At 43.5% G+C, this 18,040-nt stretch overlaps 2 protein-coding genes across 3 annotated transcripts; one reads left to right on the plus strand and one right to left on the minus strand.

Annotated features, from left to right (window-relative positions):
• The first annotated feature begins 737 nt into the window (after positions 1 to 737).
• On the plus strand, positions 738 to 4,361 carry LOC124048721 (potassium voltage-gated channel subfamily V member 2-like). The gene is made up of 2 exons (XM_046369766.1): positions 738 to 2,197; positions 3,246 to 4,361. The coding sequence occupies exons 1-2, from the start codon at positions 890 to 892 to the stop codon at positions 3,510 to 3,512; spliced, it is 1,575 nt and encodes a 524-aa protein (XP_046225722.1). The 5' UTR covers positions 738 to 889; the 3' UTR covers positions 3,513 to 4,361.
• A 1,340-nt stretch (positions 4,362 to 5,701) lies between these two features.
• On the minus strand, positions 5,702 to 17,995 carry pum3 (pumilio RNA-binding family member 3). 2 transcript variants are annotated; one of them, XM_046369765.1, is made up of 17 exons: positions 17,930 to 17,995; positions 16,835 to 16,911; positions 16,491 to 16,712; positions 16,177 to 16,315; positions 14,817 to 14,892; positions 14,447 to 14,540; positions 14,271 to 14,337; positions 13,369 to 13,543; positions 13,080 to 13,183; positions 12,894 to 12,972; positions 12,710 to 12,808; positions 12,556 to 12,609; positions 12,237 to 12,460; positions 11,111 to 11,333; positions 10,765 to 10,852; positions 8,441 to 8,531; positions 5,702 to 6,198 (listed from the first exon to the last, which is right to left on the minus strand). In XM_046369765.1, the coding sequence occupies exons 2-17, from the start codon at positions 16,896 to 16,898 to the stop codon at positions 6,072 to 6,074; spliced, it is 1,926 nt and encodes a 641-aa protein (XP_046225721.1). In that variant the 5' UTR covers positions 16,899 to 16,911; positions 17,930 to 17,995; the 3' UTR covers positions 5,702 to 6,071. The 2 variants fall into 2 exon arrangements, with proteins under 2 accessions (XP_046225721.1, XP_046225720.1); XM_046369764.1 differs by lacking the exon at positions 17,930 to 17,995 and adding an exon at positions 17,263 to 17,329.
• Positions 17,996 to 18,040: the final 45 nt, after the last annotated feature.

Genomic DNA, 18,040 nt, shown 5'->3' on the forward strand with positions numbered 1-18,040 from the left:
TGAATAAAAAACAAGTGCCTGTGCTACAGATGCTATATTGGTCCGTTAATACAGGGCTTGTAAAGGCCCAGCGTACTGCCTTTAGAAAAATGTATATATATTTGTATTCCGATTATCAGGGGGCTCTGCGGCACCCTCAGCACCCCTACTTCCCGCGGCTTTGGTCCGTAGGAATTTGCCATTGTTTAGTTATTTGCAATGAGAGAAAGTGGTTGGTGCCTCTGTGTGGTAAGCAATGAGTTAGTACCATACAGTGCAGCTGGCAGCAGGCCACAGCTAAACTGGAGTTGTCCTGCTCTGCATGTTAATGCCAGTAGACATTAGGCGTGTGTTATCGTATTTTATCATGCCTCTAGGATTATAATACTCCACATAAGCCAGGGGTTTTAAGACTATTAGTAGCTGCATGTAGATGAAAACACATCACATGAGCTATGACCGGAAAGATTTCCTTAGGACTTCTGTCAGTTTCTGTTAAGACATTTCTATTAGATGACATAAGACGGGATAGTGCTAGAATCATTGAAACAAACTGGATTCATGCTGCATCCTCACCTTTAAATTTTGTTTATTTTTTACTACCAACCAGGAGGTCAGTAATGGTCTATAATACAGCACAGAGTGTCCCCTGCTGTGGCAATTTGATCTGTGAATGTCAGGCAAATGGAAGACGTCAGGGTAGAGGGGAAAGCGACTGGAAGAGGATAATAGTATTTAAATCTTTAAGCACCCAGATCCTCAGTCAGCAACATTAGACGGTCAGGGTTGTTTCTTTCTGCTGGTATGCTGCTGTGGGTGACTCAGGAGAGGGTATTAAGACCTGTGGTAATGCCTCCATGCCCCTCAGTGAGCCGGCGTGTCTGACCAGGTCCCAGCACAGGACTCCAGAATGCCCAAGAATAGGAGACGGAGCCTTTTCCCCAACTACAAAGTGGGGGGGACAGGCCCCACATACAAGGACCCAGAGGAGGACTACAATGTTCCCCTCACCCAGAACAACTTGGTGAAACAATGGAACTCCATGCAAGAGCTCAGACGAGACATCTACGACATCTATGCAGAGTACGAAAACGAGGAAGATGTTGTAATGGCCTCCCCAACAAGAGGACTCTCCTCTCTTGTGAAGAACTACATGCTGAACATCAACGTAGGTGGGAAGGAGTATCAGATCTCATACAGGGTTGCTGCCAAGTATCCCAAGACCAGGATCGGCCGCCTGGCGACATGCACAGACCACAACAGAAAGCTGGACCTGTGTGATGACTATGTTGTCCAAAACAACGAGTTTTTCTTCGACAGGGACCCGGACATCTTCCACAGCATCTTCAACTTCTACCGGACGGGCGTACTCTGGATCAAGGACGAGCTGTGTCCCAGGAACTTCCTGGAGGAGATCAACTATTGGGGCGTCAGGATCAAGAACACACACCGCTGCTGCCGCATCTCCTTTGAGGAGCGCCAGGATGAACTCAATGAGCAGCTGAAGATCCAGCGGGAGCTGGAGGCCGAGGTGGAGATGGAAGAGAATGAGGACCTGTTCCACGGCATGGCGTTTGGCCAGACGCGCTGGATCATCTGGAACCTGATGGAGAAGCCCTTCTCCTCCGTCACCGCCAAGCTCATGGCTCTGGCTTCCAGCTTCTTCGTGCTGGTGTCCCTGGTGGCCATGACGCTGAACACGGTGGAGGAGATGCAGTACAACACCCCCACGGGACAGCTGAGCGGGAAGACCTACGGGGAGCATGTGGAAACCTTCTGCATCGCTTTCTTCACCATGGAGTACCTGCTGCGTCTGGTGTCCACACCGGACCTGCGCCGCTTCGGGAAAAGCGTACTGAACGGGGTGGACCTGATTGCCATCTTTCCCCTCTACCTGCAGCTGTTGCTGGAGTGCTTCGAGAACGACGACTACGGGAAGCACCAAGACATCGAGACGGTGGGCCGGGTGGGCAAATTGGGCCAGGTGCTGAGAATCATGCGTTTGATGAGGATCTTCCGTATCTTGAAGCTGGCACGCCACTCTACGGGGCTGAGAGCATTCGGCTTCACGCTGCGCCAGTGCTACCAGCAGGTGGGCTGCCTATTCCTTTTCATCGCCATGGGAATCCTCACCTTCTCTGCCATGGTGTACACGGTGGAGCATGATGTCCATCAGACCAACTTCACAAGCATCCCTCACGCATGGTGGTGGGCAGCTGTAAGTCACCCCATTCTATTTCATTGGTCATTATAAGTAATTTGCTTAATATTATTGCATTACCTTCATTGATTTGTTTAGTTATTTGGAAATGTTTGTACTGTGTATTATTACAATATCACTTAAAATTCTAGACTATCATTATTCAGCACATTCTGACCGTGCTCAGTGCTGAGTATCTTTCTATGTGACTATGTGGTACTGTTAAACACACACACACAATTGGGTTTTACACAGCATGGAGTAACATTGATTCATTCTTACCTGCAGATTCTGATGTGACAATTCGATTCCACCTAGAACTAAAGTTGGCCTTAATTACGAACATGCTGCCAGAAATAGATATCTTCATCACACACTTGTCAAGTACAGTAGCCTATTATCACGGTTACCTTTAAGAGACACCTTCACATTGCCAATAGCCTGTCCTGCCCTGACGTCTTGATCTTGTTTCATTCGGGCTGACTCAGCAGATGTGGAAGCTATTTTCCATTTTGCCTAATAGATACAATGGTATTAAAGAGGGCTGGACTCCGGTTCCCCCTCACTGCCAGGGGAGGCATTTAGGGATTTCCCTTGAGGCACTTCCACCTTATTTAATGGAACAAGATGACATGGGAATTGATCTGTCGTATGTCATTTGACTGTAGACCCATCTAGTGCCTTAGTTCTGTAATTCCATTAAACAATGCTTCAAAAGAGCCTTCAGACGGAGGTCGAATATATCCATTTACATTTACATTTAAGTCATTTAGCAGACGCTCTTATCCAGAGCGACTTACATCCCCAGAAACGAACTACGTCACTCGCCCTCCTAATAAAGCTTTTCACATGGGCTCTCCTCGGCCTCCTCCAAGGCCTCTAGTGAGCACAGTGACACACATATCACGAAGGGTCAACTTGGGGCTCAGATTGCAAAGCAAAGTTAAAACTGCTATGCACTGCGAGTTGAATCTGAGTCCAGGTTGTAACTTCCTGGAAACGTTAGCAAGCTCAGTAGCGACTCGGTTAATGTTTACAGATAACATTGGCCTTCTCCCTCCCTCAGGTGAGCATCTCTACTGTGGGCTATGGAGACATGTTTCCAGAGACCATCCTGGGCCGGCTGTTTGCCTTCGCCTGCATCTCCTTTGGGATCATTCTGAACGGCATGCCCATCTCCATCCTGTACAACAAGTTCTCAGACTACTACACCAAGCTGAAGTCTTATGAGTACAGCTCCACACTGAAAGCTCGGGGCAAGGTCAGGTTCGCCAAGAGGGCGGCCAGGAAGTTTACCAAATGCTGTGACGATGCAGTCCATAAACACTGGTGAATGTTCTCAGAGCTCTATGGGAGACTTTCCATTCAATTAACAGATCTGTTGTGACAGCATTAAATTATTTCTACCAAGTGGGGTTCCAAGGGAGCTGGAGTTACATGCATCTCTAGTCCCGTAAAGCTGCCTCTAAACTGCATCCTTTATCCTGATCTTGTCCATATTCTGATTGTGCCCTCATTTTCCGTGTAGACGATTAAAATATGCAATGTGATCCGATTGTCATCAGATCTTCCTGACTACCTCCTGAGGTCAGGCAAGCTTACAAGTGTAGACCGATATGGACAATGAAAACATTTAAATCGTCATTATGAAAGAATAGCTGTTAAATCATTTACATACAGAGGGGGACCAAGAAATCTGGTCACAATGCAGACACAGTGGATGAGAGACATTAAAACCATGTGGACACATTTCTGAAAGTGTGAGCACAAATAGAATGTGGACAAGATCAGGACAAAGGACGCAAGTCAGTACCAGGTATAAACAAGGCTTATGTTTACTGTTACTGTATAACTGGTTAATTTCAGGTCATTGCATGCATAGATTTCAGCATTGCCAAGCATTCTGAGATTCTATGAAATTACATGCTTGAATTTTAATGCTCCCACGGAGTGGAGGGCAACCTTGCATTGTAGCAGAAATAAATATATCATGTACGTTATCAATTCTTAATGTGTTTTCCCTTTACCATGTTAAAACTCTCCTTCTGTTACATTTGAGGTTGAGAAACAATTAATTCCTACAGAAGAAACAAGGCCTTTGAAATGCATATTTGACATTTTTATACCACGCCATTCCCTTCCAATCAAATCACTACCGTACCCGACCTCCCTCCGGGGCTGGTGGGGACGGTCTGAAATAAGAAATGCTGGATGAAACTACAAACAGGTTAAATACTCAGCCCCTCCCCCCTTGTATGGGAATCTGTATAAGATTGGATCTTCCCAATGCCTAGTTTTTAAATATGGAACAGCTTGCAATGTTTCTGCTCTAGCTAGAACATTTTTTTAAATGAGTAGGTCACAGTGATCTTGAATGTTCTTTATGCATATTTGGAAAACCTCACAAGTACTCTCCAAAGATGGTCTATTATATTGACAAGATAGTCAAGTGACCGCTCTAACAATGGAAATACATTTCCTCAAAGACAGAAGGCAGGGGAGGCGAGATCAGGTGGGACCATTCTAGCCAATGAGAGGGTAGATGTGTGTGAACAGGCTCTGGACTCATCTTCGTGTCTGTGACAGACCGTATGAGCAGCACCATTGAGGCCATCTCCATTTTAAAGTAGTAATTTCTTCATTGGCTGATTGCTCCCAACGCATAGGATTCCCCAACCGGTTGACTTTAAAATGGTGGAACCCCTCAATGTCCATGCTAAAACGGGTTATAGCTAGGAGTCCTCTATGACAACACGCACAACTCCTAGTGTTTGATTTTTTGCTGAAATACCACGTGTCCACTTATATCAGTACATTCATTCATCATAACCTAACCACTACGAAACTTATTTGAGCAAATTAGCAAGTACACTTATGACCGAATTTGATCACTATACAAAAATTCCTCACTTTGTGCGCTTATGTTCATGGACAGATTTTGGGCAGAGAAAAACCTCTTGCTTCTCCTCTATGTTGTCATTCACAATGTTCACCAGCCACCCATACATTGCTAATGTATTTCCACTTAGCAGAAAGTGGACTTTTTGCTAAAGAGAAAGATAACAGCACAGCTCTCAGGTGTTTTTGAGTGCCTAACGGCCAAATTGTCTCCACTGGACAGAATCCTCAGAAGTAACGCAAGTCAGACTGACTACTACAATGTGACTAAAATCTCCCGAATAGCAGCCACGCAGGTAGCCACTAATAATCCTCTAAACTGATGAGAAGAATGCTGGGTCTTGAAGGAAAAAGCTGTTTCTCGGCTGACTGGGTCCATCCAAATCACAGAGACCTGGACAGATGGAATTTAAGCAGGGCCCACTAGTGAGCATGCAGGCTTATGCTTCCTTCACAGATGAATAGGCTACGAGCAGTCTGACAGGCCGGGACACAGATTGGTGACTTAATGGGGCATAAAGGTAACGGACTGAGGTTCCCTGTCAGGGTTAACGTGAATGCATTTATATGAAAGAATTCTTCTAACATTTGCTTACTGACATTCATTGGCAATGGAAAGTTTCACACAATGATAGTGTTTATTCCAGCGTCAGTCAGCTAGAACAAATAAAAAATACAGGTCAGTTACAAATTATACAAACTCACTGCCTACCAGTGTGTGGGTATCTTTTACCTTTAAAATACTTGCACCACAGCTTTACAAACAAGCATATCGGAATTATTTGGACAAAAATTGCAGTACAAATAAGCATCCTCTGTTCTTCCCTCTTCACACTATTTCACCAGGATGGTCAGGTCATTGGACTGGGTGGACAGTATGGATAGAAAACCATATAAACCCCAGTGAAGTAATGAAAACCTGTTACTCCAGTTGGGAAGAAGTGACAAGTAAGTGGGTAGACAGTCTCTGAGGACAGACATCATGAAATATGTATCAGGCCAGTTTCTCCAAAAGAACTTCCACTCCTTTACAGTTCTGGATCTTCTGTAGTTCTGGAGCGTAGGCCTTCAACGCCTCCCTAACCTCCTCTGCAACAGTCTCATCTGCACTGTTCAGGAGACTGTAACAAACAAAAACAGATATGTTAGTGAAAGTAACCTTTACACATAAACCACATTACAAAACAAATGTCTTCCTTTCATCTCATACCTGGTGAGTGAAACATTTCTACCCATACTAAGTTAACCAAGTCAAACTATTTTTAGTGAACATCGAGCATTAAATCTAATTATTTGCAGTGCTTCCCCTATTTGCATTGAGCGGCAGTGCACTGCCCCTGCTAATTTGTGGCCGCCATTGCAAAAAATAATTACAAAATAAAAAGTTTTATATTAATGTAGATGTATAGATATGCCCCCGGAAGCCCCCCGACGCCGCTAACTGCCACCGCTGCTGGGGAAAAAATTCTAAGAGAAAAACTGATTTGATATGGCAGGCTACAGCTATAAATGTAGACTTTAGAGAGTGAATCAGACAAATCTCTCACTGCTTAGAGACTTAGAGAGATTATAGAAGGACAATGGGCACAAAGACATTGCAGGAGGTGGCGGGACAGTGGCACAGGACAAGAGAGGAGAGAGGGACTGGAGGAAGGGGTGGGGGCTAGAGTGAACAGGGGCTAGAGAAGAGAGGCAGAAAAATGTGAAGAAAACGAAAGCCAAGGAATTGAGGAAGCGTAATCCACGGCTTGTATTGCTGTTTCACAATGGGCAGCTGCGCCCAACTGCACGCCCCTTTCTCACCCACAGCACCCAGTGATATGGTGAATGAATACAAACAGCCACCCTGTAAGACATGCTTAACCCCCAGCTGACGCCTGCCTGTTCTCGCTTTACACTCAATTTCACTGGCAACTGCTAGGATGATAAGACAAGCAGAACATCTATAGTGATGGGAAGATTTAAATGTTTAAATCAAGACAAACACTAAGCGTAGTCTTTTGTGATGGTGTTTGGTATTCCTGAAGTGTTTGGCCTCCAGAGACCTTGATCCAAGTTCAATTACCATTTTCATGGCTCAGTGAGTTTCGCTGTCATGGTACTCATTTCTAAGCACTTCTAGTTTCAATCTGTTTATAACAGGTTTTTCCCCCCGTTCTGTACAAAACCACCCTTTCATTGTTCCGACCAGCAAAATAAAGTTCTGAACCGGTTCGAACCAAAAATAAATAAACTATTTATAATTGTTCCTTTCTACATTAAATGACTTCAGACAGAGCAGCTCGCTATGGAGCAGGCAAGCCATTTCCATGCATTGGACAGATGAGTGTAGGGCGCGAGATGAGACTAATGTTGCGGGTGGGGAGAGAGTGAGAAGGTGGAGGAGTACGCTTGGCCTGTAGTGCTGGGCATCTTGTTTGCCTTATCTGTATTAGGCCCACAATTATACCTACGGAGGACAAGGCTTCTATGAAGGAACATTGAATGTCTAAAACGTCAGAGTTGGACCAGCTAGTTAATAAGCTTGCGTGTGCAGAACACGGCATACCTTTTTGTAGTTAATAAATCCAATGTGAGACATGATAACTATAGAATCCTTCATTAGCATTTTAAATTAGCATGTTAAATCCATTCTTTCCAATTAAAAATATCAACCTAATATCTGAAAGCTCTGGGGGGGAAGGGGCGGGTTGCCAACACGCACAGACAAACAAATTCCAGCCAGAGTGAGGCATAGGCACTTTATGTTTTGTGGGACTGTGGGAAAAAAATACATGGAACCTAAAAATAATGTTATTAACCGGTACCCATGCTTTTAAAATAACGGTTCTGTTCGGGAACAGTATAGAGCACCTTCGTTCGCGGTTCTGTTCCTCGTAAAAAACAAACATTTTACGGTTCTGTTCCCTGAACCGGTTCCAATCCCTGGTTTACAAGTTTCGCAAGGACTGGATTTTAAAATCGGGACAAGTTCAAATGGAGGGAGTTTTCCCCCAATTCCCAGGAAGTAGCTGGTATCATTGCTGTTCCATTTGTTGTTGATTTTTACCGTTAAGCACTGGGCTCCCGAGTGGCACAGCGGTCTTAGGCACTGCATCTCAGTGCTAAAGGCGTCACTACAGACACCCTGGTTCGAATCCAGGCTGTATCACAACTGACCGTGATTGTGAGTCCCATAGGGCGGCGCACAATTGGCCCAGCGTCATCCAGGTTTGGCCGGTGTAGGCTCTTAACTGACTTGCCTTGTTAAATAAAGGTTAACTAAATCAAAAAGCACCAGTTTGCTTGCTTTGCAGTATTTGTCGATAGTGCTAGTTTGTGACTGGCTAGAGGAATTAGATCTAACAGTGTAGAGGTACTCACCAGCAGAGCACGATCGCCCCACGGTTCACTGCAGCCCACGTCTTTAGCTTGTCCATCCCTACCTTGTCCAACAGGACCCTGGAGAAACGCTCTGTGAAGACACAGTAGTCATGGTCAGGAAGATACAGGATACAGTCACAGGTCCAAATGGACACCTATACAGCCAATGTTTGCATTGTCTTTGAGTGGAGTACTGTTTCAAGATCATACACTCCCCTATGTATTTATTAATAGACAGTGAAGCTAAAACTTAATTTGGTGCTATACTCAAGCATTTTGGATTTGAGATCAAATGTTTCATGAGGCGACAGTACAGAATGTTACCTTAAATTTTATAAAAACAATTTACCCCCTTTTCATGGTATCCAATTGGTAGTTACAGTCTCGTCAATAGGGGAGTGGCAGCGATGGGACTCGTCCTCCGAAACAGAACCCAGCCAAGCCGCACTGCTCCTTGACACGATGCCCGCTTAACCCGGAAGCCAGCAACACCAATGTGTCGGGGGAAACACTGTACACCTGGCGACCGTGTCAGTGTGCACTGCGCCCGGATCACCACAGGGCTTGCTGGTGCGCGATGGGACAAGAACATCCCTGCCGGCCAAACCCTCCCCTAACGCGGACGACGCTGTGCCAATTATGCGCCGCCCCATGGATCTCCCGGTCACGGCCGGCTGCGACAGAGCCTGGACTCGAACCAGGATCTCTATAGAGGCTCAGCTAGCACTGCCACCTTTCATTTTAGGGTATTTTCATACATATCAGTACTACCGTTTAGAAATTAAAGCACTTTCATGTATCTAGACCCCCTTTGAAAGTGTCATAAGTATTTGCACAAATTAACATGTGTATTAAAGTAGTCCAAGTTTAGTACTTGGTCAGAAAGTATTCATACCCCTTCCCTTTGTCCACATGGTGTTACATCACAGCCTTATTCTAAAATGGATTAAATAAATAAAAAATCCTCAGCAATCTACACACAATACCCACACATTAGAAATGTGTGCAAATGTATTAAATTCAAAACAATACTTTATTTACTTAAGTATTCAGGCCATTTGCTAAGAGACTTGAAATTGAGCCCAGGTGCATTCTGTTTCCATTAAGATGTTTCTACAACTTGGAGTCCAGCTGTGGTAAATTCAGTTGATTAGACATCATTTGGAAAGGCACACACCTGTCTATAAGGTCCCACAGTTGACAGTGCATGTCAGAGCAAACACCAAGCCATGAGGTCGAAGGAATTGTCCATAGAGCTCCGAGACAGGATTGTGTCAGCACAGATCTGGGGAAGGGTACCAAAGAATGTCTGCAGCATTGAAGGTGCCCAAAAACAGAGGCCTCCATCGTTCTTAAAATGGAAGAATTTTGTAACCACCAAGACTCTTCCTAGAGCAGGCCACCCGCCAAACTGAGCAATCGGGGGAAGAAAGGCCTTGGTCAGGGAGGTGACCAAGAACCTGATGGTCACTCTGACAGAGCGCCAGAGTTCCTCTGTGCAGATGGGAGAACCTTCCAGAAGGACAACCAGGCCAGACGGAAGCCACTCCTCAGTAAAAAGGCACATGACAGCCTGCTTGGATTTTGCCAAGACAACGCAGCAGTGGCTTCGGGACAAGTTTCTGAATGTCCTTGAGTGGCCCGGCCAGAGCCTGGACCTGCACCTGATATAACATCTCTGGAGAGACCTGAAAATAGCTGTGCAGCAACACTCCCCTTCCAACCTGTCAGAGCTTGAGAGGATCTGCAGAGCAAAATGGGAGAAACTCCCCAAATACAGGTGTGCTTAGCTTGTAGCGTCATACCCAAGAAGACTTGAGGCTGTAATAGCTGCCAAACATGCTTCAAGAGACTTTCAAATATGGTGTGTAGATTGATGAGGGACAAAACATTTTTTAAATACATTTTAGAATAAGGCTGTAATGTAAAAACATGGAAAAAGTTAAGGGGTCTGAATTCTTTCCGAATGCAATGTATATGGAAGTAGTTGTGCCTATTGTTTTGGTTAAAAAAAAATTTTTTAAATCCTGACCTTTCTTAGATATAAGAGACACTTTAAAACAAACTTCCTTCTGATTATCTGTTTTTCCATGTATGAACCTGTTATTCAATGCATTTATATGGACTAATAGCAGTAAGGCCAACTTCAATATTTCATCAAATATATAAATATTTGATTTCAAATCCCAAATAACTTGATTATAGAGCCAAATTAAAAAGTTTAACTTTCACTGTTCAAATAAATACGTAGGGGTGTATTTGTGAGGTCATATGTACGGTCAGCCACACAGGTGATATATATATATTTTTACAGACAGTCATACCTTCTCTCCCAACCTCCTTCATCTTGGTGTCTTGATCAATCAGCCATTTGAGCACCAGATGCCCAGCAGGGTGTTCAGCCATGTGCAGCTACAGAACAGGAAACAGACAAAACATGTTCACACTGAACACCATGGTTTTTCCAGAGGACAGAAGAGAGAAACAGATTTTGCCCTTCCAAGTGTTTCCGATTCCAAGCCTGGACCATCATCCTGCAGTTGACCAGACAGACTGAAGAAAACCCAATGGATACTTCAAAACCAAGTGAAATTCTCACCAATGAGAGACATTCTCCTACTTGAATTGGACAGGCACACCATGCCCCTGACCACCCTGTCCCCTCCTCACCTGCCCCTCCACTCCTCCTGGTGTGAAGTCGTCAGCAGCCAGCTCAGCCACAGCCTCCATGGCAGGATGCAGGTCCCCAATGGCGGACCCCAGAATGACGGTGACTGTGACGCTGGAGGCCTTGTCCATTGCCATAGTGCGGGCGTGGTCACACAGGTGCTGAATTAGGTGCGGGGACACCGCCTCCAGGAGCTCCTTCCGGCGAAGGGCAACATCCTTCTTGCTGAAGGGACAGAGGGTCGGATGGAGAACATTTAAAGTACAGGCTATGAAAAGCATGAAGCATAGACGGCATTTCTTTAATCTTGTCTGTCCAATTGGGTTCAAAATAGCAATTTAGGTATGTTAAGTGACTCTAGGGAAGGTTTGGACAGTTAACCTCCCTTTGTTCTCGTCGAGCTAGCTGGTTAAGGCAGATCGGACGAGTTAGTGCATATATTATTGTTAGTTTTGGACTTCAGTCAGAGGGTTTTCGGCTGTTCGGACACACACATTTCTCTCTCGAGGCAACCCGAAGTCAGTAGCCAGAAGTCGGTAGCCTAAGTCAACCCCTCGTCTGTGATTTGTCAACAGTTGAGATTCTTCAATAAAGTGTCATTCAATGAGTGCTGACTCGTTTTCATGCGAAAATAAAAAGTAAAAATAAATATTGTGCCAAACATTTTAGTTAAATGTAATATTGCACAACCAAGATCCTCTGCAAAAACATCAACATTTTTTATTTAACTAGGCAAGTTAGTTAAGAACAAATTCTTATTTACAATGACGGCCTACCGGGTAACAGTGGGTTAGCTGCCTTGTTCAGGGGCAAAACGACAGATTTAGTTAGCTACGGGATTCGATCTAGCAACCCTTCGGTTACTGGCCCAACGCTCTAACCACTAGGCTACCTGCCGCCTAATGACAGAGTTCTTGAGATATCTTAGATTAATTGACTGTTTTGAGGAAGTGTATACTGGACAAACAATACTATTGCCGCTTTTTTTCTCGTTTTCCAGGTGAAGGTCTTTTAAGCGAGTATGCAAGCACACTCATTCGGTACACCTATCCAAATCCGGCTAGGCACCAGCCAAACTGAAGTCCGCGGACGCCTTTAGAATGATTGGTAGGTGGTGGCAGGACTCACCTGTGGGCGTTTCCATCCCCCTTCTCCAGCACCTGGATGATTTCAGGTAACAGGTGGGCGTGGTCTCGCGGGCTGAGCAGGTACAGCAAAACTTTCTTTCCATTCTTATTAGTGATGACATCAGGCAGGGAAGCAAGAAGCTCTGATAGGACGGCCTGCTTCACTAGCTTGGTATCGTCTATGCAGTCAAAGGCAGCGATGAGGACTAAGAACGCAAACTCTCCCTGGAGAGAAAATCAACAAACCAATCAGTAAGTCACACATTTGCATGTCTGACTGTGGCGATCAAATATTGTCTGTTTGTTGTTGTCTTGAGTACCATTGCAAACTTCTCAATGTAGGTCTTCATGGTTTTAATGATGACTTTTCTGTCCTGAAAGATAAAACAAATAAATCACTGTACATACAAAGAACAGACACTAGTTTGTGGTTGGTGAGGCTCATCTCGCTAGAATGCCTGAGTGAATACTCACCTTAGGTGTCCCATGCCACAGGCAGTGCATTGCTACTCTAGCTCCATCGTGGGTGTGAGCCATATACACCACAGACTCCCTTATTGACTCAATCATTTCCTGTGAAGTAACATGATCAAAATGGTATTAGAAACATGATAGGATTCGCTCGGTCATTTCTACAGCCATTGGTGGTTTTACTTACAGTCCTCTGTTTGGCTGGGGCATGCAGGAAGAATTCCAGAAACACTTTGTGCACCAGAGAATGTTTGATCACAGCCTCTCTGTGGGAGAAGAGAACACGGACAGAAATCAAAAGCAGTATCTGGATTTATTATCTCGATTTCCCTTGTGGAGGGTTAGAGCTGTGTGTGTGCTCAATAATACCCACTTTGTGGCCATGGGGGTAAGGATCTGCTTCATCTCCTCCAAAATGCCATTAACCTTGTCTGGGTTCGCCTCCAGCACCTTCTCTAGCGTGGGGCACACTGCCGACTGTGAACAAACATGCCAACTGTCAGTGCAATTCGGCATAACATCCTCTCCGGCCGATATTCACAGAGACAAGCAATCATCAGAAAGATCTCTTGGTAACCAGATTATGAGAGAAGGTGTTTCCAGACTCTTAGAACTACACTATTACACTGTGCTCGTGGGAGAGGTGTGAGACGTGTCCTGACCTTGAAGACTTGGAATGTGGTTCCGTAGAGCTCCTCGGTGAGCATGAGTCTCTGGGATAGGATGGCCTTTTCATTGTAAGCGTACTCCACTACCGACGATGCCTCAGAGTGACGCAGCATCTGCCTCACTTTCCCCTTGAAGCCCACCATCACACCTGCAACCTGCTCTTTGCTCCTGTGGCAGAGCATACACACACCTGCTGTCAGATTTTCATTCAGAGATCCATGTCAGGTTTACTTCTTTATGATGTAACTACACTGCCCTATCAGAAACTTGCAGTGAGTAGAGAGACTCAATGGAGATCAATATGACTTGAAATTTCTCCCCAGATATCATTCTCCAAATCTTACACATGGAAGATGACAGGAAATGCAGAGATGAGTGTTCACAATGTAAACCATTCAAATGATGACCTTTATATTAGTCCTACAAGATACACCTTCATAACGGGATAACATTCCCACATCCTTTAATAGCAGAGCCATGCATTAGATTGTACTTAAAACAACTTGTATCTTCAGCAAAGGTCACGATTACAAGGAAGGTTATAATGAGTAAAGTTTGGAATTGGCCTGATTCTCCTTTCAAATGTGTTCTAAACAAATGTTAAGGGAATTCCAACAACAGATCAGATCAAGCAGCACTACCAATTTGAAACGACAATGGCACACGTGCACAAAGGATTACTGTTAAATCATATCCATACTAAGATTTACAATGATGTGATTTACTCAACAAGATGACCCTTTGTTGTTTTTACTATATTTTTTGGGCCGGCTTTCCTGCTAGGATCTAATGCCATCAACACAATATCTGATGATATGGAAAGAATACACCCATTGCTAGTGCGACGACTTCATGTATAAGCAAACTGTCTGGAGGAAGAACAAGGCACACTCACCCATACATTAAGAACTTCTTCACAATATTTCGGGCATACTTTGATTTACTCAGCTCGACCATATCATCTAGGGAGAAGAATAACATCATTGAGATGTAGAGCATTGTGATTGACGTGACAAAAACAACTGACCACACTCAGAAGAACAGACCTTTAGAACAGAGCAAACCACTGACCTTTGAGTTCATCAAAAACCTCCCGCCTTTGCTCGTCGTTCCCAAACTGGATGAAACACTGGAGGACTCTGGTAGAGTCGTGAGCAAATGCTATCTGAAAGAGAAAAACCGTTTAAACTTTACCTGCAAACTTGAGCATTAGGATGCCATGCACTGTAAACTAATTTGAATACATCTACTGTGCTCAATTGTTTTATTGTACTCAAGTATTGACAGGCATGGTCTGTCCAATAATTTCAGCGGATGACAAATTCTCCATTGTGCCATGTTTTTAATTTGTACATTGTCGTGATTGACAATGTACAATCTACAGTAAATTATAGATTTGAATGGCTCCTTCCAGCAGTGTAAATGTTAAGACTGTACTCACTGTTTTTATCTTTCCTTTCACAAGTTCCTGAAGCTCTTTCATGAGTTTTATCCTCTTCTCTTTGTTGCAATCTTTCCTGTGTTGAAAAAGGGGGAACATATAATAAATAATAAGTACAGGCGTAAAATGTTGCTGTCGCCAAATTACATTTAGTCCCGAGGTGTTAACACCCTCTATAGCCACTGTGGTTTTTATCTGACCCTGCTGGCCATCTATAAACGTTTGAACGTCTTGAAGAATGGCCATGTACCAGGCATAGCCAGAAGAGAACTGGCCACCCCTCGGAGCCTGGTTCCTCTCTAGGATTCCTCCTAGGTTCCTGCTAAGGTTGAATATTTCCCTGGTGTTTTAAAAATGTTCCATCCCGAGAATAAATCCCCTTTCTCCCAGGTATCCCAGTATTTCCAGACAAAACCAGAAGTGTTATTCAAAAGCATTATAAAGCATATAAATAGGCCCGTGTCGGGATTAGATTAGAGATTTGACTGAAAATTCAAGCCTGATACTACCTGAGGCCTACATTAAAGACATTTTATGAGGCTTAACACAAAAAAAAGCACAAATGATTGTGCTGTTCTCCAATAAATATTTGATATAGGCTACTGCAGAAAAACAAAGCTCATGGATGTAACTAGTTCCAGTAGGCTAATCTTGTGTGAACTGTATTACTGTACTGTATTAACCGGACTGGAACGACGCACGTTCAAACCCTGATAAAGTAGGTGACCGAACACGTGATAATGGTGCTGCACATGCGGCCTTCAAAGTTATAAGTATAGGCTAGCGAATTTGATTTTGAAATACAATAGGGCCTATTTGTATAGTTAGTAGGCTGACTCATATATACCTTTCATAATATTACCCCTAATGTTACCACTAATATTACCAAAAAGTTACCACCATGAGATGATAGGTCTACGTGCATTGTGAACTGCGCTCCATACTGAGATGGTCCGTCTGTCCTCACCCGGAGCGTTGATGATTCATCATGCAAAGTCCGTAAGGGAAGCCAGATGTCTCATATTATTTAACAATTCCATTTCCCGCTATGCTATTCATAGAAATAATTTATTATATTTGACCTGTTTGTCGCAGTTATTTATCCCGGGAATAGGTAGTGGTTTCGTGTGGCAAATCCCAGCAAATTAACCATGTTCCCAGCATTTAACCCTAGTTCCTGCCTTTCTATGGAGTTTTTCCTAGCCACTGTGCCTCTACATTGGTGGCTCTTTGGGGTTTTAGAGTGGGTATCTGTATAGCACTTTGTGATAACGATATAAATATATGCAACTTAATCCTAAATTTGAAGTTTTGTTAGACCGCTGGTACAATAACTAATGTAGTAGCTGGTTTAACCTACCTTCTGACCATCTCCCACACTTGCTTGGCTCTGCTCACTATTTGATAACTCTCCTTTTTTTCAGTCTGCTGCCGGTTTTGTTTCAGCTCTTTCTTCTGCTGTTTGAACTCTTCCCATTTGGGCTTCTTGGCCTCAGAACCTGAACAAACAAGACAAGCGTTACACCACTGGTGTGATGACTGATCATTCATACAAAGATGAAGAAATCTAATAGACCCATTTTTTTTAATACTGTTAAAACATTTCCAGCAAGCCATTACAAAATGTAGCCTATTTAAAGTGTTTGATAATTGGCTGTTGTACATATTTCATACCTTCCTCAGCCTTCCCAGGTATGAATTTACGCTTTTTGGTGAACTTTCCATCTGTGGGTTTGATGTACTTTCCATCTGTGGGTTTTTTGTTCAAGAATTTCCGTGGAGCCCCCTTTCCTCCAGTCTTCTCAAACGTCTTGCCCTTTTCTCCACTGTGGGGTTTAAATGGCCTCTTCCCTGGTGATTTACCTGTTGGTTTGGTCCCCGGTTTACCTGTACCGTCTGAACAGTTTGTAGCTCGTCAGTTAGGCCTACACATGGTTTTTACCAGCACATCATTAAACAAATATTTTAATGTATAATATTCATATTAGTAGTAGTATTACTTCTACGTATTAACTTACCTTTTCCTTTCTGTATTAACTTCTTGCCACCTTTAGGGGAAAATATTTTCTTTTTGGGTTCCATTCTCAATAACTCACTATTCAAAGGAAAAGACAAAAAGCGCATGATCAGTAGGTCGTTGCACCTTAGACGATCGACTAATCATAGTTCCAGCTTGAATACTGATTACTGTATGTGCTATTGCCATGTGTTTTCCAGCTAACTTCAGTAGCTAGCTAGCAATAGCAGCTAGTTAGTTAGCGTTCAGCTGACTTGCTAACGTTAGTTACTAAACCTGGCAGGCCAGAAAGAACTACAGGTAAGGTATGAGGTGTAATAATTAAACATGTCTGGTAGAGATATTTTCACTGACAAAACAGTTACGTTAACAACATTATTTTAGCATTTTCCTATGCAGAAGACAAAATACACACGTTTAGCTACATACCTTGACATGCGTTCTGAACTTAACGGTTTACGCCATTAACCGTCCAATCAGAATACGTCCTGACTGCCGTAAAATGCATGGGTTGATTTTTTATTGCGACAATACTAGAACGATACGGCATATTGTGCTGTGCCTGGGTTGTAACTAGTTACCACAGCCACAAAGTCAGAATTGGCAATGTCGTAGACATTCATGAAAACAAAATGTTGCTGTTTTATGTTAATTTAAGGTTAGGGTTACGATTAGAAGTGTGGTCAAGGTTAGGGTTAAAAAAATCACATTTGAATAAGATACATTGTAGAAATAGGCGGGGTTTATTAATTTTTTCGGCTGTGGTAACTTGTGACGACCCTGGGTGGTTAGTGCAATCCGGGATACTTGGGACGTTCCTACCCTAACACGTCTAACAGCTTTGTCAAAATTGACTTTTCGTATCAGGTTTTGCAGAATTTACACAGCAAGTTAGGATAATTAACGTAGCCGGTTATGATAATTAGGTTCATGTTAGGGTTAGGTAAAATGCAAAACAATTTCAAAAACGGCGTAAATTTGACAAAAGCTAGCTGTAATCCATCTAGACGTGACCCGGTGCCTGTTTTTGTACCTGATAAATCATTATATTACATTTATGATATCTATGTGTTTATAGATAAAAACTGATACTTACTGTAGTAGCTAAGTAGCCTAAGTCACGTATAGTCATGGCTCAATCTATCCCCTGAATAGCCCAAGAAAGTCACTCGTCGCCAGAATGTTGTTTCCACCTGTCCCTTCAAAT

Source organism: Oncorhynchus gorbuscha, linkage group LG11 (assembly GCF_021184085.1).
Source record: "Oncorhynchus gorbuscha isolate QuinsamMale2020 ecotype Even-year linkage group LG11, OgorEven_v1.0, whole genome shotgun sequence".
NCBI classification, from domain to species: domain Eukaryota; kingdom Metazoa; phylum Chordata; class Actinopteri; order Salmoniformes; family Salmonidae; genus Oncorhynchus; species Oncorhynchus gorbuscha.

Coding starts and splice junctions, on each gene's coding strand:
- LOC124048721 (XM_046369766.1), top strand. CDS start 890: ATGCCCAAGAATAGGAGACGGAGCCTTTTCCCCAACTACAAAGTGGGG. Junction 2,198..3,245: donor ACGCATGGTGGTGGGCAGCT/GTAAGTCACCCC, acceptor TCCCTCCCTCAG/GTGAGCATCTCTACTGTGGG.
- pum3 (XM_046369764.1), bottom strand. Junction 14,338..14,446: donor GGTTTTTGATGAACTCAAAG/GTCAGTGGTTTG, acceptor TCTTCTCCCTAG/ATGATATGGTCGAGCTGAGT. Junction 12,461..12,555: donor ACATTGAGAAGTTTGCAATG/GTACTCAAGACA, acceptor TTTTCTCTCCAG/GGAGAGTTTGCGTTCTTAGT.